At 44.3% G+C, this 21,877-nt stretch overlaps 1 protein-coding gene across 6 annotated transcripts in view; it reads left to right on the plus strand.

The window, feature by feature from the left end:
- ANKRD6 (ankyrin repeat domain 6) overlaps positions 1–21,877 on the plus strand; it is an 81,230-nt gene that overhangs the window by 39,537 nt on the left and 19,816 nt on the right. For 2 of the 6 annotated variants that reach the window (XM_060616171.3, XM_060616173.3), the window contains exons 1-6: positions 4,889–4,987; positions 7,440–7,777; positions 11,752–11,850; positions 14,168–14,266; positions 18,450–18,548; positions 20,202–20,300. In XM_060616171.3, coding sequence (XP_060472154.2) covers positions 7,484–7,777; positions 11,752–11,850; positions 14,168–14,266; positions 18,450–18,548; positions 20,202–20,300 — 690 coding nt within the window. In that variant the 5' untranslated portion in view covers positions 4,889–4,987; positions 7,440–7,483. Of the gene's footprint in view, positions 1–4,888; positions 4,988–7,439; positions 7,778–11,751; positions 11,851–14,167; positions 14,267–18,449; positions 18,549–20,201; positions 20,301–21,877 lie in introns of those variants that run through there. The other 4 variants (XM_060616172.2, XM_060616174.2, XM_078447134.2 and 1 more) reach the window with 3 other exon arrangements.

The raw sequence follows: 21,877 nt of genomic DNA on the forward strand, positions 1-21,877 counted from the left end.
TCTCTTGTTAATAGATGCCTGGGCTCCACCACAAGTTGAGCCAGAAATGCTGGAGACAGGGCTCAGGCATCAATATAGATGGACAGAAGAACAGACCAACCTGCCCAAGTGATTTGGATGTACAGTGAGAGTAGAAAATCTCTCTCCTCATCCTTGAGATTTAAAGAAACCAGGTTATATCCAGAGGTCATCATCTGGGCGTCTTGGGAGCTTCCTAACACTGAGACATGGAACCCTTCTGCTAGAAGAGAGCTTCACCCACCTCACCCCCCAGCAAGCAGGCGGCAGGTAGAATGGTGGGTCAGAGCTTGGGGGCCAGAGTCAGACGGCTTAGGGGTGAAACCAGACTCTAATTACTTGCTGTATGACATAGAAAAGGTGACAGGGTCCCTCCATGCCTCAGTTTCATCACCTATAAAATGGAAATTCCTCATATTAATAGTGCCTACCTCATAGAGTCATGGGGGGGGGCATTAAATGAGCTAATACAGGTAAAAGTCTTAAGATAGTGCCTGTCATGTAAGTATCCCATAAATGTTAGCTGCTGCTGTCTCTTGCTCATGTCCTTATTATTAGTGGTCTTCCTAATCCCTCTAGGGCCTGGGTTGAGTTGAGTTGAACAGGTTATTGAACTGGGGTAGGTCCCAGGACAAATGGAGGCTTCAGAAATGTCTTTGTCTTATTCATAGTTCACAGTCTTTTCTCCTTTTCCCATTTCTTTCATTGGCCATTCCTAAGGGCATGAAAATGATGGCAGTTGCATTCTTGAGTCTAAATCATTCAAATACCCCTCTAAGGGTCAGTTGTTATTTGCCCCCTCACACTTAAGGGGATTGCAGCCTTCCCCATTTGTCAGGCTTGACCTTGGGGTATCCCTGCTGGGAGCAGCCACTTCCCTGATTGGCTCTACTTTTGTTGCTTTTCACAATAGAATGTTCTAGAAAACAATTACATATCTGCTTCTTTCTCTCCACCTTTGGGTGGTGGTGGTGGTGGTGGTGTGGTGTGTGTGTGTGTGTGTATGTGTGTGTTTAAGGGAGTTGGTCTTGTGTTAGGAAACCCAGGGAACAGGAGTGGACAGCTTCAGGTTCAGTGGGAAACTGATTCCTATTGCCTTTGATGCTGCTGTACTTTTACCTGGTGCTAGAAAGGGAGCCAGACATGTGAGGAGGACATTCACCCTTCTCAGAAAAGTCCTCATGTCACTGTTGCACCTGCTTAAGTACTAATGAAACCCCCAGTTGTTTACACTTCCCCTGAGGGGCTGAGACATCCAAGAACCTAGAGCACCCCTAGGCTCTCTATTTCTTTGAGGCCAAGCCTGGAATTGGAATTTGCTCCCATGTCCCTGGTAGCCTCAGCCTGCCTGTGCTTGAGGAACACTGGCTTCTCTTTGACATGGCCCTGTACCATCCCAGAAGCAACTTGCTTCCTCGTCATGGAAGGCACAGTCCTGACCTCAGGGAGATTATAGCCTGGTTGGAAAAAAATGCCAGTGCCCAGGGTGACATTCAAAACAGAATGTGCTGGTTTCCTAGGAGGAACCTGAGGCACTGTGGGAGCAGAGAAGACAAGACCAGGAATGTTTCTTGCTGAGTCAGAGAAGGCAAAGTTTGGAGAAGGGCATTGCCAGGAAAGAAGGCCCAACCAGCAGAGACACAGAGACCGGAAACTGTGGGCTGTATTTCAAAGATGGAAGTGGACAAGTGGATCAGGACTGGCCAGTAGGAAACGACCCTTCAGCTAGGGGCCCATTTGGCTATCCAAGTGATCTGATTTCCAACCCTTCACCCAGGTCTGTTTGCCATTGAAAATATCTCACTGGTCTTTGTTAAGGCAGAGGTGCAAAGGCGTCAAGGAGGAGAGGGAACAATTGGGGTGTCTTCAGGGGCGAGGGCTCAGGACAGCTGGAAGGGAAAAAAACCCCGTCTTCGATGGTGGATGTTACTCTTTTTTTTTTTTTTTTCTTTTTTTTTTGTTACTCTTATTTCAAGCATAATGGGGTGGATAGTGCAGGCTATTCCTGTTTTATAATTTTTTAAATGTGTATTTATTTATTTTTAAAGAGTGAAAGCAGGGGAGGGGTAGAGAGAGAAGGAGAGAGAGAATTTCAAGCAGGCTCTGCACCCCCCAAATGGGGACCTGATCGCATGAACTGTGAGATCATGACCTGAACCAAAATCAAGAGTCAGACACTTAACCAACTGAGCCAACCAGGCACCCCAGCCTCTTCCTATATTATAGGTGAGAAAATGGGCTCAGGAGAGTGTTGTGGACAAAGTCCCATAGGGGTGATTAGTCAGAGCTGGGATTTGAACTGGGCACATCAGGCTCCGTTGCCTCCAGCCTGTCCTTTCTGCAGAGAGAGGATTCTCTGTTGACTTTGGATGCCAGTCCAAGGCATCTTGTTAGTAATTTATAGTTTCTAAAGCACCTTCCCAGGTATGACCTGGTTTGAACCACAGCACCATTTCCTTCTGTCTTCTGCTTATTTGTGTCCACTTGGGCAAACCCTTTTGCCTCCTTGTGCCTCAGCTTCCAACCAGTCACATCTGGTTCCTGACGAGGATGTTCCTCAGGCTTCCCTGATCTGACACCCTGAGATTCCTTGTCCTTTGTCCTCTTTTTCCAGGCTCTCTCCAGCAAATTCTCTTCATCATGGTTTATGTTTTCAGTTGCTCAGAAGCACTTGTGTCCTACCGTCCTGTCAGCCTTCCTCACAGCACACACATCCGTCTCCTCACGAGAGTAACAAACTTCCTGTGTGTCATAATGCCTAGAAACTTGGTGAAGGTCATTTTCTGATGTCCTTAACAAGGACACGTGATGACAGATGGAAACTGGGACCAGGCCCAGTGAGTGGAACCTGCTTATTTTGCTCCATCTGATCAGCTGTGGACTTTCATGGAGAGAATCAAGGTTAAGCAGTGTGCACTGAGACAGTCGCTAGCCAAGGAAGGTCACTCCATCTCTTCTCAGACATTGCCTTTTTATGAAGGCTTTTTATAGCCCACTTTGTTGGGAGTAACTTTTTTCTTAATTAAGAATTCTAATTTTAAAGTGAGCTCTGACCTCTTTCTTTACAGAATCATTCTAGTGCTTTGATTGCATTTCATGCGTAGAAATTAAGATCCTTTATTGTCTGCTATCTGTGTTTTCCTCCACGGCTAGTTACCCATGGCAAACTGACACTTTATGGAGATCATAAATGAGTTTATTCCGCTAGAATATCAATAAAGGTCTTTGGAGAATTTTATTGAGGTGTAGAGGGATGTAAGAGACTATTTCTCCCTTATTAAGAGACCTATATGAGCCCATCAGGGTGTGTTTCAGTATGGATGGGAGCCAGTGGCTAAATGATTTTTGAAGCAGGAGGTAGAAGATTTCTTCACAGTGAACTTGAAGGGAAAAGCAAAGGAAATACGATGTCCCCTTTAGAATTTGGAGTTTCGCAAGGTCAGTTCTCTGGATAGAAGTTGATTTACACTGAAGAGTTATTCTGGGTGTTACCCTCTGTGTTATACTAGAGGGCTATTGAAGAAACAGTCCTTTCTGCGACCCGATCACAAGGCTAAGAAGCCTACTCAGGTGCACAGGGAGACGTGCACACAAGTGCGTTCTGCAAACCACTGAAAAGAACCTGGATGCCCATCAGTAGGGAATGGGTGAATAATGAATAAATGATCTGGAACTACATGTGACAATATGAGAAGAAATCTCAAAAATATGACATTGGACAAAAATTGCCAAATGATATTTTAAGAGTTTAATGCTATTTATGTAAGGTTCTAAAATAAGCAAAACAATATTTATTATCTATGGCTATACCCACGTAGCAAAATATGTAATTAAAGGCAAAGGAATGAAAAATACCAAATTTAATTTACTTTAATTTAAGAATACCAATACCTTGTGGTGCCTGGCTGGCTCAGTCGGTAGAGCATACAACTCTTGATCTTGGGGTTGTGAGTTTGAGCCCCATCTTTGGTGTAGAGATTATTTAAAAATAAAATCTTAAAAAGAGTGATTACCTCTGGAGCTGAAGGGAAATAAAATCTGGGAGGGGTTCACAAGGAACATCTATAATTTCTCTAAGGTTTTCTTAAAGTGACTTGTAGGTATGTACATTTTAAAATATTCATATTTTTGAATGGCTGAAATATTTTGTAATTTTATTTTATTTAAATATTTTTTTTAATGTTTACTTATTTTTGAGAGAGATAGAGTGGGAGCCGGGGAGGGGCAGAGAGAGAGGGAGACACGGAATACACAGCAGGTTCCAGGCTCCAAGCTGTCAGCACAGAGCCCAATGCAGGGCTGAAACTCATGAAATGTGAGATCATGACCTGAGCCGAAGTCAACGGCTTAACGGACTGAGCCACCCAGGCGCCCCTATTTTGTAATTTTAAATTTTGTTTCAAAAAAGGGAGAACCTATTCAGAACAGTCTGGCCAGTAGTTTCAAATTTTAATAATTACTAACCAGATTTTTCTGGGGCTGATTAGCTTGACCTTTTGCTGTTCTTTCATCTTTTGCCCCATCTGATTCATTGTGACCACTTCATCATCCCTGAGTGTTAGCACCAAGGAGAAAATAAGAGAAAACATGAAACTCTTCATTTTCCTATTTGTTTGATGAGTGTGGAGTGGAAATTATGCACCAAAGGAAATCTTCACGTTTTTAGCATATTTTATTCATTCATTACAATGCCAATTACAAAGGTTAACAGAGACAAACTTGAATTCTGAGTAAATATATAAGGATCTCCTGCCGAACTGAAGGGGAAGGGGGCTCCGACTGTGTAAAGCTTGCTCTAGGGCCACACCTGCCTCTAGGGAAGTGGTTTTGATATCCTGTTCTGAAATCAGTGTTTCCTTTGCTTTAACAGCATGGCCGGACCCCCCTTCATCTTGCTGCCAATAAGGGCCATCTTTCTGTGGTCCAGATCTTGCTGAAGGCTGGCTGTGACCTTGATGTTCAGGATGATGTGAGTAGAAACCACACTCTACTGGGAGGGGTTGTTTGGGAGCTTGTCTATCTGGAAATACACAGTATAGTGTGTAAGCAGCTAGGCAGTGGGAGGATAGAAGATGCTCTCCTAGCACTTTTTAGCTCCATCTTGGTCCCCATGGGGTCCCTACGGGGACCTTCTTCTTGAAGACCTATCCTGGGACCCATTCTCAGTAGCAAGCTATAGTTTGCAAGTTTGGGGTGGTTTTCCCATCATGGTTCATGTGCTATCTAGTATCATCTACGTATAGAGCCTCAAAGGCATATTGTCTATGTCCTGTCTTGGTGTGAAGGAGCACACTACACACACACACACACACACACACACACACACACACACACGAGTGAGTGTGGGCAAAGCCTGTTGGAAATGTGTCATTGACCAAGCTTACCGTTAGAGAAAAAGTGGGGCTTAAAAACTTAACTTTTTCCTCTTCTCACTTTGATTTCTCTTAGGATACGTTTAGTTTAAAAGGACCTGTTCAAATAAAAAATTAACATATCATGGAATCCAAGAAAAAGGAAGCATCCTGAAAGAGTTTCCTCTCATGTTATGCCTTTATTAAGACCCAGTCTCTGGGGGCACCTGGGCGGCTCAGTCAGCTGAGTGTCCAACTCTTGATCTCAGCTCAGGTCTTGATCTCAGGGTCATTAATTCAAGCCCCCGTTGGGTTCTGCACTGGGCATGAAGCCTACTTAAAAAAAAAAAAGACTGAGTTTCTTCATTCAGATTATGTAGACAAAGACTCCAATTGGCTCCTCTGCAGTCAAGTATTCATTCCTGACTCAATCACCAATGGTGAGGATGAGGTCATGTGGTGCACAGGGTTGCCTATTGGATCTTTGAGGAAGTAGATTCTCTAAGAAGAGGATATAAATAAGATGAAATGAATTGTCCTCCAGTGAGCTATTAGGAAACAGCCTTATGATAATGTAATTGGAAATTATTTTCAGAAACTGTTCCTAATTTCAACTCTAATTTGTGTGGTAGGACTTTAAGAAACAAGAAGTTTTGTGAGGAACAGAGAGTCTTACAGAATTTGCACATATCATAATCCCTTGCTGATTGACCTTTGATAACTGAGGGTATGGGAGTGTTAATCAAATTTTAGCCCCTCAGGTGTGCTAGTAGGGTATAGGTTACCAAAGTGCATCTAGTTTTCTGTAGGTATCTTTGTAATGTCCTAAAACTTGGCAAACATATGGTGAGAAGGACAGCATTCACAAAGAAATAACTAAATGTCATTGCTTTATGTACAGGCAGAAGGCTATCCAGTATCGTTCATAAATCTCTGGTTATATTTGGAATCGTTGGGTCATCAAAAATGTTACTTTCAAAAGATCCTGATTTAACTTTCAGCTGTTGATTTCTGCCTTGGGTCATAATACATTTTCCCTACACTGTAACCATGATAACATTCCTGATTCTATCATATCCTTAGATGACAGGAGTGAAAATACAAGGGGAGAGAAGAGATTCTAACCACAGAAAAGGCAGGGCATTGGGATGCTGGTGCAAACATGTTGGGATGCCTCTGGTCTTCTCCTTGCATAATTGAAGTCCTCACTGGCCATGGTGGCAAGGCTACCATGCCAGGTCCACCAACTCCTGCCTCAGCTCTTGAGCTCCAAGAATCACTGTGTTCTCATGCAGCAAGAGCCATGCTAACTTCTTAGAACTGTGGGCGTTTATATCAGGCAAGGTAGGAAGTAAAATAGGAGTTTTCACAAGGTAGCTAAGGGGAGACATGTCAGCAGAAGGAAATTCACCTCTACTTTTAGATGGGAACGATGTGTTTCATTTATTGGAATAATGTATTTTCTTGCATCTTCTCCTTGCCCTAATCAATCTGTACATTGCTTGTCCCTGATAACTTAAATCAAGACAGACAAACAAAACAGAAACACCAGAACAAAACAGTGTAAAAGCTGCTGGGAATGGAGAAGGTAGAATTCTGAAGTAATGTGTTCACCAGAATATTGTTCACGTCTCTCTTCTACGTATTTACCATGCCTGTTGATTGGCTTTGAAACTTAATGCAAGAATCTGAAGAAGAAAACTATATGTGTTTTTTTTTTTAATTTTTTTTTAACATTTATTTATTTTTGAGACTGAGAGAGACAGAGCATGAATGGGGGAGGGTCAGAGAGAGGGAGACACAGAATCTGAAACAGGCTCCAGGCTCTGAGCTGTCAGCACAGAGCCCGACGCGGGGCTCGAACTCACGGACCGCGAGATCATGACCTGAGCCGAAGTCGGCCGCTTAACCGACTGAGCCACCCAGGCGCCCCTATATGTGTTTTTTTAAAGAAGCTGGGATATTAATTATTGGAAATAATCAGTTCAGAAGTTACCTGTCTTGGATGATGGGTAGAAATAGAGAATGTTAATATTATGAAGAATTTACTTCTAACTTCATATTCTACAGATATGTTCCTTATGTCACGGTAAGGACTGAGAATTAGTTGAAGAATGACCTCCAGTGGCCTGGAGTGGGATTATTATGAATTTCAACCTGTGGAAACCAGTTCTTTAGAATATGCAACTCCAGGAGAAAATTCCCCTTGGCTTCCTGCCAATCCTGTCAACACACATTGGAGCTCTAATGCCATCTCTGATTGGTCAATGAGCAACCACACGGCCCCTACCTCAGAAATAGCCCAGGACCCTGTGGCCATGATAAAAGCCATGAAGGAAGAAAAAAATAAGAAAAAACAGAGAAGAAAGGCTAGGAAGAACCCTAGAAGATCAGAGAGAGAACAAGAGGTCAGCAATTTGCTTTGCACACCTATGCTGTCTCGGGCTTCCTTGCAACATGTCTGTCTGTGCCTCCTGGGAAGGATTCCTCCTGAAGAGGGACATGTTCCACCTTTGCATGACTCGGGTTTCTTCCATGAGCTTAGCTTTGAAATCTGTCTGCACTGTGCTCATTCTTTTTCACCATGTAGGAGAGAGAACTATAAGTATTGTGAAACAAATATTGAGACGTCAGAGGTTCCAAACGCCTTAAGTTCCCAAAGTGAGAAACACTGAAGTCAGAAAAATTGAGAGCTGGCAGTTCATGCACTTTGCAAACAGGTCAGCATGTTCCAAATCAAAATGCCAAACTGCAAGGTTGCTGGCTCTCCGAGTTTCCCACTGCAGTGTTTTTCCTTCTGCTTCTTTGTAGTTAATCATTTGGCAAATACTTCTTGGGCACCTGTAGTGGCCAGGGCACTGTGCTAAAGCACTTAGCTAGATGATGCCATAAAGAGGCAGCTCCAACCCCACAGAGGGAGCTGATCTTTTTTAAGGCTTGCACTGGGGCTAATTGATTTCATAGGGTGGAACGAGCTTGGAGTAAGTGCAAAGAGCCTTGACAGATTGAATTCTGGCTTGACCATGCTACCCCAAATTAGCTGGTTATCCTAGGCTAGGCACTGAACTGCCCTGAGCCTTAGTTTTTTGTTTTGATCAATAAAATGATGCCACTTGGAGTACAGTAGAGAGTCAATAAATATGCATTGAACAAGAAACTGCTGACAAGAGTGTCATATTTTTTCTAGCATCTTTTTTCAAAGTTTCAGAATTTCAGGGTTTATTTATATCATTGAAATAAGGATTATGTCAAAGATGCTGCTTGGGTCTGTTAATAAGTATGTATTGAGGACACATTTTATTGTCTTCTGGGTCCTATTTCACAGAGGAAATGTTTCCACAGTAAATTTTAGAGGAGGAAGGTGATTTCCAGGAAATTGGCCCTGTTTCAATTGAGGGTCTCCGGTGCTTGATTGTATTGTGTTCTGGGAAGAGTAGCCTGAGATAAATAGCCCAAGGTGTCCCTTTGCTTATGTATTTCATGTCTCTCTGAGTTTAACTCTCATCTTGGTAACTTTAGGGTAGCTGGGTTTTTAGGCCAGAGAAAGTGTCTTACTCAGTCCTCCAGAATTGTCCCATGTAGTGTTCCCAAAGCTAATGATAGAGCTAAAGGGCAGCCACTTATGGTGGGAAGGCTGATGTTGGTGCCTTCCCAGCAGTGTTTATCCAACTCATGAGGCCAGGACCCAGGCTGAGTGAGGTCTCAGAGGGGAGTAAAGACGGAAGGGAAGCTGTAGCCTGGAGACAGGCAGTGCCTCTAAAAGGTCACTACAGGAGACACCAGTGCCAGTGGCTTAGGACAATTTGTGTTCTCACTACAACCTCACAGAAGTCGTTAGATCTCCTTGAGTCTTGATAATCCACCTGGGAATTTCCAAAGGCTAAACTGAAAGTTAGATTTAGCTTCTTTCACTGAGTTAGAGTTTCGCAAAGGAAAGTCCTCTCCACAGGGAAGCAAAAACAGTAGATTCATGCTGAGAGCAAGTGATAAATAATGGTGATGTTCTGGCTCCAAAGCTGCCTCAACTCGTGATTTAGTGGCAGCTTGTGAAACACAACAAACCATTGACCTGTAGCAAGGCTTAGGTTAGATTGTGCCTTAACCAGCAGAGGCCCTTTGTGCCATGACTCGCATGGAAGAGTGGCCAACATGACCCATGAGTTTGAGGCTTTATGCATGACAGGGACAGAACCTATTATGCAAAAAGGTTGGTGGAGTGCTGAGTAGAGTGCCAGCAGTCTGTGGGAATATGAAAAGGGCTTGTCGGTGTTTACTCTGGAGGAGTGAGCTGTGGTCTCTTCTTTCTTGCCAAGAATAGAACACCATCTTTCTCATCAGGTCGTAAATTGCACTTGAGGTCCATTTTGGGAAAACTTGTCACCATTCTGATGGGGAAATGCCAGTCTTGGAAATTCTTATAAAGTTAAGACTTGGGCAGTTTCTCATAGTATTACTTGTTTGGACATTAAGTGTACATCATCTGGAAACACTCCTGAAGATGTTTGAGACGGACATTAATGGCTTTACACACCTCCTGCAGCCACTGATCCAGTGGCCACATTCTCTTGTGACTACAAGGCATGCAGAAAGGGTTCTTTTTGAGTGAGGGGTCTGGGAAGATGCATGAGAAGAAAGCCATGTCCAAACCTAATTTATACTGGGAATAAGGATTTAGGATGCCAAGGGGAGGGTTCATGATAGAAATGCTGTGGACAGTGGATAAATCATAATAATGGAGCTGGATGTCCTGACCCATCACTGTGTAAATCCCTTAAATTCTACAACTGAACAGTGAGAAAAGATTATAAGATGTGGACAATCCCATTATTAATATATATTGTTACAGCTTAGACTTTTAATAAATAGCAGTGTTTGCTGTTGCTAAAATTATATGTGTTAAATATAAAAAGTTGGAAAGTATTAAAAATTATAAGGAAGAAAATACAAATCATTTCCCCTCATGGATTTTTAAATGGAGGGTTTTTTTTTTTTTAATTTTAAGAAAGTGAATTTGAGTTTTAAATAGCATTAAGTGCTTTTTTATTGTGATAAAATGCGTGTAACATAAAATTTACCATTTCAACCATTTTTTACTGTACACTCAGTGGCATTGAGTGCATTCACGTTGTTGTACAACCATTAACCACCATCCATCTCCAGAATTTATTCTTGGATTAAGTGCTTTTAATGTGCACTGTTGTTGGTTATAGATTCCAGGGTGTTTGGTAAGTAGACTCAGCATTTCATTAAGGCTATTTATAGGTAGTAGTGCGTCCCTCTTTTCAAAATCCCCATGTTTTCTGTCTTACAATAGTCTCTCTTTCTCTTGGGCTCAGGACAAGGGATGCCACAGGAGGTGCCTTTACCCCTCTGGTGCTCCACCAGAACATTTTATGTATGCAAAACTCTTACCAACCAAATCCTAGAACCCAAGAAGGAAGGGAGAGACCTTGGAGGTCATCCACCCCTCAACCCGAGGCACAGCAAGGTGACCGGTGTTTCCCAAGGCTGTGTAAGACTCACATCTCCTGACCCTCTTGCCCCGTACCCCTTCCTTCCTACGAGAAGTTTTCCACACTATTCACCTTTCTCCCCATTTCAGTTTGGACCCCAGTCTAGACTTGATTTGTCTTGACTGGACTTCCTGCGTACATGTCAGAGATGAGATTGCTCTTAGAGACTTTAGAACTCTCTCTTATCTTGACCATCTTACCTCCTCTCTAATGCAGTTGGGGCAAGAGTCAAGTTCCCTTTGGTGCCCTGATGGAGAAAGAGAAGGTCGGCAGTCCCAGGCATCTGATTATAGAAAAAGGGGTCAAATACATCATAAGTCAGTGAGGATGCTGTCATGAAATATCAGAAGAAGCTTCATAGACTTACATAATGACTTACACAGCTTGTAGTCCTGGAGTCCTCAGATGACACAGCATAAACCCCTTCATTGCTCTCGGCCCATAAAGTCAATTAAAAAAATACGTACCCATCATCAAATCATGAGTGTTGCTAACTGGCATGGCTGGATAGTGATTCCTCTGAGAGAAAGTGGGGAGTAGAGGACTCAATGGGGAGTAAAGATTGCTGGTTTAATTGCATCACACACACAGTCTAGCTTTACACAGATGTGACAGGCATATTCCCTCTGAACACTGCCTTTCCTTGGGGTGGCGGGTGAGTGCCTGACCCTCATTCCAAGGTCAGCTCTGGAGCTGTTTTGTGGTTGGTTTGAGATTCCCACTGAGTTTGTGAACAAAAATGCTCCACCTGGCAGGGTGACCAGTCTGTTGCAATAGAGGATGGAGATGTCCTTGTGTCAGAGTAGTGAGTGGTGCAGTGAGGGGTTGGGAGAGCTGACTGCTGTTCCTGCCTACGTGTCACTCTGCAGGGGGATCAGACCGCCTTGCACCGGGCCACAGTGGTGGGGAACACGGAAGTCATCGCGGCGCTCATCCAGGAGGGCTGTGCTCTGGACCGCCAAGACAAGGTGACATGGGGCATATCAGCCTGAGGACCCTGCTTGGGGAACTTGTGACGACTCAATATGTTATCATTGCTGAGTCCTATTTATCGTGAGTTAACATGGTAAATTCAGCCTTTCTTTTGCAAGAGTATCTAATATCCCAATAAATATTAATTTTTTTGATCCTTTACCCTGTTCTGTGGCAGCAGTGGGCAACCACATATGTATAAATGGTAAAGAAAAAAGTCTAGAAATAATGATCTGTGGAGGCTTGGGTGGGGAAAGGGATGTGCCCCGGACTCTATTTCCAATTTTTTTTTTTTTTGAAGGAAAGTGAGCAAGTTAATTTATTTAAACAATATTGGAAGAAAAACAATAAGCAAAATCAATTCTTTAACAAATCCCAATGACATATTGATTTGTTGCTTTTATTTATTTATTTTTGAGACACAGAGAAAGAGCGCATGTGAGGGAGAAGAAGAGAGAGGAGGAGACACAAAATCCGAAGCAGGCTCCAGGCTGTCAGCACAGAGCCCAACACGGGGCTCGAACTCATGAACTGTGAGATATGACCTCCGCCAAAGTCTGACGCTTTACCTACCGAGCCACCCAGGTGCCCCTGACTTGTTGCTTTTAAATTGTTAAACAGCCTCAGGGTGCCTGGGTGGCTCAGTCGGTTAAGCAACCGACTTCGGCTCAGGTCGTATCTCACGGTTCGTGAGTTCAAGCCCCGCGTTGGGCTCTGTGCTGACATCTCAGAGCCTGGAGCCTGCTTTGGATTCTGTGTCTCCTCTTCTCTCTGCCCCTCTCTCGCTTGTGCTCTGTCTTTTCTGTCACTCAAAAATAAATAAATGTAATAAAAAAGTAAATAAATTGTTAAACAGTCTTAAAACATGGAACTTCACAGTTAGGTGCAGTTCAGCCTCTGCTTACTTTTTTAGACAACTTTTTATTACATGTAATATATATACAGAAAAATGTGCACGTTAGATGTGTAAAGTTCCATGAGTGTTCACTAACAGAGCACATCTATGTGAGCCCCCAGATCAAGAAGCAGATCACATCAGCACACTGGAGGCCCCCTCAACAGTGCCCCCATCCAGTCAATTTGACTTTTGCTTCCTGCGTTGTGCAGTCAGTCCCACTGCCCAGGCCGCACATCGCCACTGACCTTCCCAGCACCATTTCACTCTGTAGGGTCACTCCCCGACTATGGCCTTTGAGACCCTCGACTTCCACTTGTGGGTTGTCCACACCATTCAGCCTGTCTCGTGGTATGGACGAATAAAAGTCAGAGCCAGCGCCTGGACATGACTGGACAGTGCCCTGCACTCTGACCTGGAACAGCACAGGTGGTCTCTCTACCTCTCCTCTCTGTGCTTCTCTCTCCCTGTAACCCCAACCCTCTCAGCCCCACCCCACACACTTCACTGCATTTAATATTTCTTTTTCTGTAGGAAGTTAACCGAATACAGCTGTTTGTTAATTGGTTGGTTTTTTTTTAAAGCCACATATTGAGGACACTTGTTTATATTATTTACAACTCACTGCTTTCTTGGTGCCTGCTTATTTATTTCAGTCCCTGAGACGCTGGATTAAGCAGGGTCAGATTAAATTCGGGGAAAGAAAAAGAGAGGAGGAATCTGCCTCCCTGGTCCTTGGGCCCGGCAACTTACAGAGCTGGACTCTTCATTTGCCTGGACTTTGCAGGGTTCTCTCTGGGGCCAGGAGCAGAGCAGAGCAGACCCCAAGGAGTGATGGAGGTGGGAAGGAATGAACATCATGCCTGCCGTCTTGATGTTGCTTTCTGTTAAATGTGACCTGTGGATGAGCCTTTTTCAGCCAGGGTTCCCAGGGAGATTTAAGCCCTAATGCCTGAAGGCATCCATTGTACATCATAAATCTAAAATGGTACTTGTTACGTACTATTTCTGGGAGAATGGAGAAACTAGCCACTGAAATCATTTTCTGGGCTCTGGTTCAGATGAGAAGCTTTTTTTCTTTTTAGTGTTTATTTCTGAGAGAGAGAAAGAGTGTGAGTGTGAGAGCGAGCATGAGCGAGGGAGGGGCAGAAAGAGAGGGAGACACAGAATCTGAAGCAGGTTCCAGGCTCTGAGCTGTCAGCACAGAGCCCAGCGCGGGGCTCGAACTCCTGAGCTGTGAGATCATGACCTGAGCCGAAGCCGGACGCTTAACTGAGCCACCCAGGTGCCTCGACAAGCCTCTTTTGAAATCAAAAGGACCTGTGGTGTGGCCTAGAAATACGCTACAATGTACTGATTATAACGAGATGACTTCGGTCTTGGGTAATGTGTTCTCTGTCTCTGTATGTGTTCCTCAGGATGGGAATACGGCCCTACACGAAGCGTCCTGGCACGGTTTTAGCCAGTCAGCCAAATTGCTCGTTAAAGCAGGAGCCAACGTGCTTGCCAAGAACAAGGTGAGGCCCAGCAGGTGCTAGAACTCCCCATTCACAGGTGAGGATGGCTATGGGCTTTTGTCCCTGTGGGAACCTCCTCTCTGAGCAGAGCAAGAGCTTAGGAGAGCATGTGGAACCTGGCAGGGGAAATGAAAACTTGGAACTCCATAGTGAACATAATCTCCGTGGTGAGCAAGACAAACCGGAGTGGCTTTGACTTCCTTTGAGCTCTCCTGGGACTCCCTGCTTTCCCATTGGTTTATTGGAGTGCGGTTAGGCAAGCAGGCCAGTAGCACCTGTTCTCCCTCATTTTCCTACCTGCCCTCCCAGCACTGCTCAGGTCTTATCCCCCTCTTCATGTGCTCATTATTACTGAATGCATCCCAGCATTATTTCAGAAGCCTCACAGCAGATTGGCCAGCTTGCCTCCCTCCTTCTGCATCCTGTTCCTCCCCTGCCCAGAAAACTTCCAGTAAAGCTCCTCAGCCTGGCACTGCCTCAGGCCTCCCTGGAGTGGCCTCAGTCTATGTCTGCAGCCTCTTCCCTGTGCCTTTCCTAGTATGTGCCTCCTGTGCTATCAGAGTGGGCTCACCCCTGCTCCCTGTGGGGTATCTTGCTCCTCATTCCTGCCTGTAGACCTCCAACTCAGGCTTCCAGGGCTGCGGCCGCACCCTCCCCAAAGGCGCATCAGGGTATTTCCTACAGGGCTCCCTTGGCACCACACACCGCTCTGTGATGTCATCTACTCGTTAAATGTTTCTCATGGTTCCCTCATGGGACAGAAGCTTGAATAAAAGAAGCAAGCCATGCATCATAATATTTCCAGTAATGCCTGGCAGACTGGTGGCTTCTTCATTTCTTCACCGTGGTACATTGTGTGGAATGTGAGTTGTAGGTGAATCCATGGTGTACATTAGATCCTCGAACTCTGAGAAGTAGGTGGTTCCTAGTTAATGGATAGGGAAGCCTAAGCTGGGAGCTGGTAGTCTTATCTAAGACACCTGACTTGTTTGTGACACAGTCAGGGCCATAAACTATCCTGAGTCTGTCTACTCCACCACACTGCTTCCTATCCTGTGTAGGGCCCCAAAAGTATTGTGGAAAGCCACAAGTTCTCTATGGATAAAACAGCAGAAGCAAAGGTAGGTATTATCCCAGAAGAAGGACTTCCATGTTCTGTACCAGCCACAGCCTCTGAGGAAGCTTCTAGAAAAGTCCTCTGCCACCCCCCAGCTTTATTGAGGTATAACAGACAAATCAAATTATAAGATATTTAAAATGTACAAAGTGATGGCTTCATATATGTATACATGTCTTAAGACACCCATCACCTCACGTTTACCCTTTAAAACTTTTTTTTGATGAAAACATTGAAGTTCTAGTCTTTGTAAATTTCAGTTATACAATATAGTTTACCAACTGTCATCACCATGTTTTACATTAGATCCTTAGACCTTATTCATCGAAAAACTGAAAGTTTGTACTTACCAACCTCTCCCTATTTGCCCTACCCTCCACATCTAAGTGATACCATACAGTATTTATTTCTCTGGCTTGTTTCATTTAGCATACATAATGTGCTCCACGTTCATACATGTCACAAATGATAGAGTTTCTCTCTTTTTTTAAGAGTGAATCATATTCTGTTATATAAGAAAGGTTCTTCTTAGTAGATCAGCCCCTGTCTGGAAATAAGTACTTATTAGGATGGGAAAAATGCCTGCTACATAGATCTACCTAGGTCACGTTTTCGAAATGTCAGCTTCTGAGATATAATCCATATACAATAAAGTTCATCTGTCTTAGGTATACTGTTGTATGAATTTTGGCAAAAGTATACAGTTGTGTAACCACGACCACAATCAAGATAATAGGATGTTTCCATCACCCCAAAGCTTCCTTTGTGCCCCTTGGTGGCGGTGTTCCCACCCACCACCCCCAGCTCCTGTTCTGCCTTCCCCAGAATGTCATACAAATGGAATCGTATAGTATGCAGCATTTTGTATCTGACTTCTTTAAGTCACTGCAAGTGACTTCCTTCAGTTAGCTTAATGTTTTTGAGATTCCTCCATGTTGTTAGATGTGTGATTAATTCCTTAAAAACATTTTTTTAATGTTTATTTTTTGAGAGACAGAGTAAGAGTGGGGGAGGGGCAGAGAGCAAGGGAGACTAGAACACAAAGCAGACTCCAGGCTCTGAGCTGTCAGCACAAAGCCTGACACAGGGCTTGAACTCATGAACCGCGAGATCATGACCTGACTGAAGTCAGACACTTAACTGACTGAGCCACCCAGGTGCCCCTAATTCATTCCTTTTTATTGCTAAGTAATATTCCAGTGTATGAACATACCATAATTTGTTTATGCTAACCCACGGTTTTTAATTTTCTTGATCCAAATGTTTTTCGGCATAATTAATATTTTCTTATTAGCAAAGCAGTTTGGTACATAGTTTTAGAACCATCAGATTTCTTTTATTTCATTCGTTTATTCAATACAGTTAATAATCCCACGAAGCCAACACCTTTGAGACAAACTACTCCTTGTGCAGTAAGAATCACACAGCAAGCCAGGCACTGAGCCCTTCCACAGGGAATGGAGGGTTTAAAATGGGGGCAGATCCTTTGTTTTTGAGAGGGAAGCTAGCAGTGGCTCTCTACCTGGCTGTGCTTTAAAATCTCCCGGAAAACTTTCAACAAACGAAAAAGAGAGGGGAGAAAAAACAAACCTACCTGGTGACGAGGCCAAAGGTAACGGGCTGTCCCAGTTTCCCCTGAACTGAGGGGTTTCCTGGAATTTGGGACTTCATTAGTGCTAAAACCTGAGCTTCTCAGACCCCCCCCCCCCCCCCCCCCCAGGCCAAGTAAATCAGAGCCCCTGGAAGCGTTGCAGCTGAGCACTGATAGTTTTAAAAGCTCCCACAGGTGACTCTAAGGTGCAGCAGAAGGTTGATAACCACTGAGTTCACTAAACCCTCAGGTTTACAACCCCCAACTTCCTGGAGGGAGCAGTGAGGAAGAAAGATTCTACCAGGCTACTTAGAGCTAAGGGTATGAGAGGGGAGGTAAGTGAACCAGTGATGTACAGTTTTGTTGTGTGTGTGTGTTTTAATAAAACTCATTCCTCTTTTCAAGAGGTGAGGAACAGAACATCTGTGAGTGTGTCCAGACAGTGCTGTGTGATCCAGATCCTGGGTGAGGCAAAGCTGTAAACAGGCAATGAAATAGCTTTGAGCCCACACAGTTGCAGTCCTGACCCAGCTTTTTAGCTCAGCCGAACAATCACCGAGCTTATAGATTTAACCTCCGGTATGCTCCTAGGCCCTCTCTAACACTGAATCTCCTCTTGTGCTGCCTGCTTTTCTTGTTACTTTTCTTTATCAGCAGCTTTTGTGGGCACTGTTTGCATGGTTTTAAAAAGTTCTGTTCATGTCATGAATTCTTTCTGTAAGATTACTGTGGACATTATTCTGACCCTTGTCTGTCACTTTTACTTGGCATATTGAGGATAGAGTCCAAAAAGCTAGAGGGTTTCTATTTGTATGGTAAGTGATGGATGTAATTGTATTTCCTGCTATGTGGGTACCTCATCCATAGTTCAAATTTTGATGTTTCAAGGAGAATACAAGAATGGATGATTTTCGAGAGGCTTACAAGTTGAATCTCAGTTACCTGCACTTATAGGAAGTGGCCTGTTTTGCCTTTACTCCAGGGGTGTTTTGTAGCCACAGCTATTATCTGTGTTGGCCAGGAAGGATGCAGGCCTCTTCAAAAGGAATGGAACGTGGTGCTGTGTGCACAGCATTTTACCATTAAGTAAATACTCTCCTAGGCACTCTGAATTCATCCTCACAGCCTCAGGACGTAGGGGTCACACTCCATTTAACAGGTAAGGAATTCAAGACTGAGAATAGTTAAGAGCCTTGACCGGTGGGTGACTTTCAACTCGTAAGTTGTAGAGCTGGGACTTGGAACCAAGGTTTTATGACAGATGTGCCTCTTGTGCCCATTTGGATTCCACATTAAATGTTCTTGCCACTGAAACACCTCTGCTGGGATCACCAATCAGGAAGCAGAGAATGTGAGCGTTGACTATCTCCCTGTAAGCGTCACCCCTCTGCAAAGCCTGCCCTGCGCAGGTCTGGCGCAGGTCTGCCGAGAAGCTTGTCGCTAATGTGTCCTCCCTTCTCTTGCCTCTCTCCAAGGCGGGGAACACGGCTCTGCACCTGGCCTGCCAGAACAGCCACTCCCAGAGCACACGAGTCCTCCTGCTGGGCGGGTCCCGAGCCGACCTCAAAAATAACGTGGGTGAACAACACCGGCTTCTCTTGTGCTCTCTTGTGTCACCTAGGAAAATAACTCCGAAAGCATACTTGAGTGTTAACATCCGGAAAATGAAAATTTGAAAAGCATTTGGGGACTATATAAAGTATTCTTTTTTTTTTTTTTTTTTTTTTTTTTTTTTTTTTTTTTTTTTTTTGCTGTGTCCTAAGGGGTTCTCTAGGGTCGGAAGAGTCATCAAGACTCAAACACTATTTTTCTCCCCCCTTCTTTTCCCTTCACTCCTCAGCCTGGGTTTGTTTTAACATTTCTCACAGCGTGTGCTGGCAGATGAGCCTAAGAAACCTGCCCACATATTGTTGTACAGTTGATGCCATCCAGGGGAGGTCTGATGCTCCTTGGCCAGCATCTACAAATCGATTACCCAGGTGCCCTTGAGATGAGCCGATGGGTCAGTAGTTCTTAGAGAATGCTTGACTTTCAAGGTCACATGGGTGTACCTCCTCCCTCTAAAGCAGCCGTTTTTCCTTGGTAAGTCCCATGCCTCAGGCTCTCAACTAGAGATTGAGGCTTCCCCCACCCCCACCCACACACACACAAAAAAAGGCTTAGTTGAGGTCTCCCTGAAGGCAGACTCTTCTACAGTGGGTCTCAGAATGCCCTGAACCTTGGCTTTGGGCTTGGCTCCTTTTTTTTTTCTCTTTAATTTTTATTAAAAAAATTTTTTTAACGTTTTATTTTTTGAGAGACTGAGACAAAGTGTGAGTAGGAGAGGGGCAGAGAGAGAGGGAGACACAGAATCCAAAGCAGGTTCCAGGCTCTGAGCGGTCAGCACAGAACCTGATGTGGGGCTCGAACCCATGAATGCGAGATCATGACCTGAGCCAAAGTCGGATGTTCAACTGACTGAACCACCCAGGCTTCCCACGTGTGCTCCTTCTTAATCCAGGGGAGAAGGTTATGCTGAGTGGTTGCCATCTCTAGACAAAGTTAGGATGAAAACCTCAAGAAAACACTGCAGAATGTCATGACTGTGTCTCCCGTTTTGTCTCTCTGGGAGCAGCTTAGCCTGTGACCACCAAGGAAGATCTTGATCCTGAGTTTTTCTGAATGTTCTGTTTTATGCCCAGTGATTGCTTCCTCATCAGCTCCCCAGACTACTCTGCCCCATATGAGATATTGGAGTCCTGCTAAAATGGGATGCAGCTCTAATTTTTTTTAGAACACATGTGATCTTAAAATCTGACCGCTCTCCCTGCTGCCCTGTCCTTTGAGCCATGAGGAACCCATGATGGAAAAGGGCTCCTTTCCAAAGTGGTGCTGTTGGTCTTAATTCGTTATACTCTGGAGCCTTTGGGCTGCAGGAGAGGCTGTGGTCAGTGGATTCTTATCAAGTGCTGGGTAAGCAGAGCCTGCCTTAGCTCTTGTGACGGCCTTGTGGGGGGCAGGCACCCAGTGTATGAGACCTGAAAGAGTCTGCATGGCAGAATGCAGGTGGGGCTGCAGACAGCACGAAGCTGCGAGTCTTGGAGTAGTGTCTACGGTAAAGGGAATCATTTCAATTCAGGCTGATACCCTCTAAAGAACATATGCTAGTCTGCCAGTTTTTTTAATGATTTTTTTTTAACTTTTTGTAATTGCTCAGATTGTGCTCAGAGTTTGATTTCTGTCCGCAGGCAGGCGATACCTGTTTGCACGTTGCTGCACGCTATAATCACTTGTCCATCATTAAGCTCCTCCTCAGTGCTTTCTGTTCTGTCCATGAAAAGAACCAGGTCAGTGCATGTGTCCTCCCCATGGCCGCCAGGCCCCATTCTCACAAGGCTGACAGGTGTGTTAGCACAAATGGGGGCAGAGGTCTGGGACCGGGCCTGTGCTGCCCTTTGCATGTGTGTTCCACTGAGTTCCCGTGGTCCTGATTTATCTGGCCTCCTAGAGGGAAGAGAGCCTGCTCTTATTCCAGTGCGTATCTCCACATTTGCATATTAAATATATTCTGAAGATCTTGGGGCAGGTTTTGCTTTTAATGCTTTTTACAAAGGAAACCCACAAAGAAGACTGTGGCTTAGTAAATAAGCAAGGGAATTAGAGTTCTGTTCCTTGCCCTGCCACTTTGATCGGATGAAGTCTCTGGTCTCTGTAAAATTGGGTATGTGGTCTGTATCTGTCCGTATAGTGGGGGATGTGCAATAAAACTGTGATTACTACAGTGTTCCATGGAAATGTGCATGATTTTCAGTAGTTTAGATTTTTTTAAATGTCTTGGCATTTATTGATACCTAAATGATAACTTGTTTGACATTTCTGCATTTGGGTACATATATTTGAAGTTTTAAAAATCATTATTCAGGTTAACCATGCCCCATAACAGTGGTTTCTGATCCTGGCTGCATATAAGAATCAACAGGGCAATTATAAATACCATTCCTGAATTCTACCCGAGTTTAAATGACCAGAATCCAGGTAATGGGATTGTTAGAAAGTTCCTGACCTGAGTGTGCAGTCAGGATTGAGAACCACTGACACAGCTAAATCCATCCTGTCATTCTGCAGCCCCCAACAGATTCTGGTCCATCAGATTACCTGTACCCAGCCCCCACTAACCAGTGGTTCTGCACCTTGGCAGGATGTTTCAGGCACCTGGGAGCTTTAGAAATCACCACGTCCAACCTACAATTCAGAACAATTAAATGCATGCCAGGGGCGGGACCCCAGCATCAGTAGTTAGTAAAGCTCCTCCACTGATTCCAGCGTGCAGCCAGGATTAGAAACCACTGCCCAGTACACACAACTAAGTGACTTGGCAACGAACTAAACGTTTCCCTGGCTACTTTCAGTGGGGGAGGGCCATGGGATAGTGGCGTTTTCATGCTGCCCAGGAAAACAAGTTATCTGGAGCTTTACTTGATCACCCAATGGGAGAGGATGGATTATTTAACATTTGTATTGGCCTGGTTTATTCATAGCCTTCTGCTTGGGGAAACACCAGCGTTTACATATGGAATTGGCCCATCCAGCTCCATTTGTCTATAGCCTCCTTTCATGGTTGATTGTCTGAACTTTTTTTTGATATATAAAGAAAATATGAACTTTATTATAGGCTATTTGGTAAGAGGTTGAAAACAGCTGGTCTTAAGTGAACACTGATTTTTTTCAGTGACTCCACCCAAACGAAGAATACCCTGAGCCTGCAAAGTGATTCCTAGTGGGCCCTTCACATTCCAGCAGGTGGGAATGTGATCCCACGTGGGATCCTCCCCCCGTGTTTGTAGAAGTAACTACTTTCACAGCTTTTGCTCATTCTAGCGCTCAGAAATCAAGGGGCCCTCTGGGCAGAGGGATATGGTACAGA

This window comes from Panthera onca, chromosome B2, assembly GCF_046562875.1.
Source record: "Panthera onca isolate mPanOnc1 chromosome B2, mPanOnc1 haplotype 2, whole genome shotgun sequence".
In the NCBI taxonomy this organism is placed as follows: Eukaryota; Metazoa; Chordata; class Mammalia; order Carnivora; family Felidae; genus Panthera; species Panthera onca.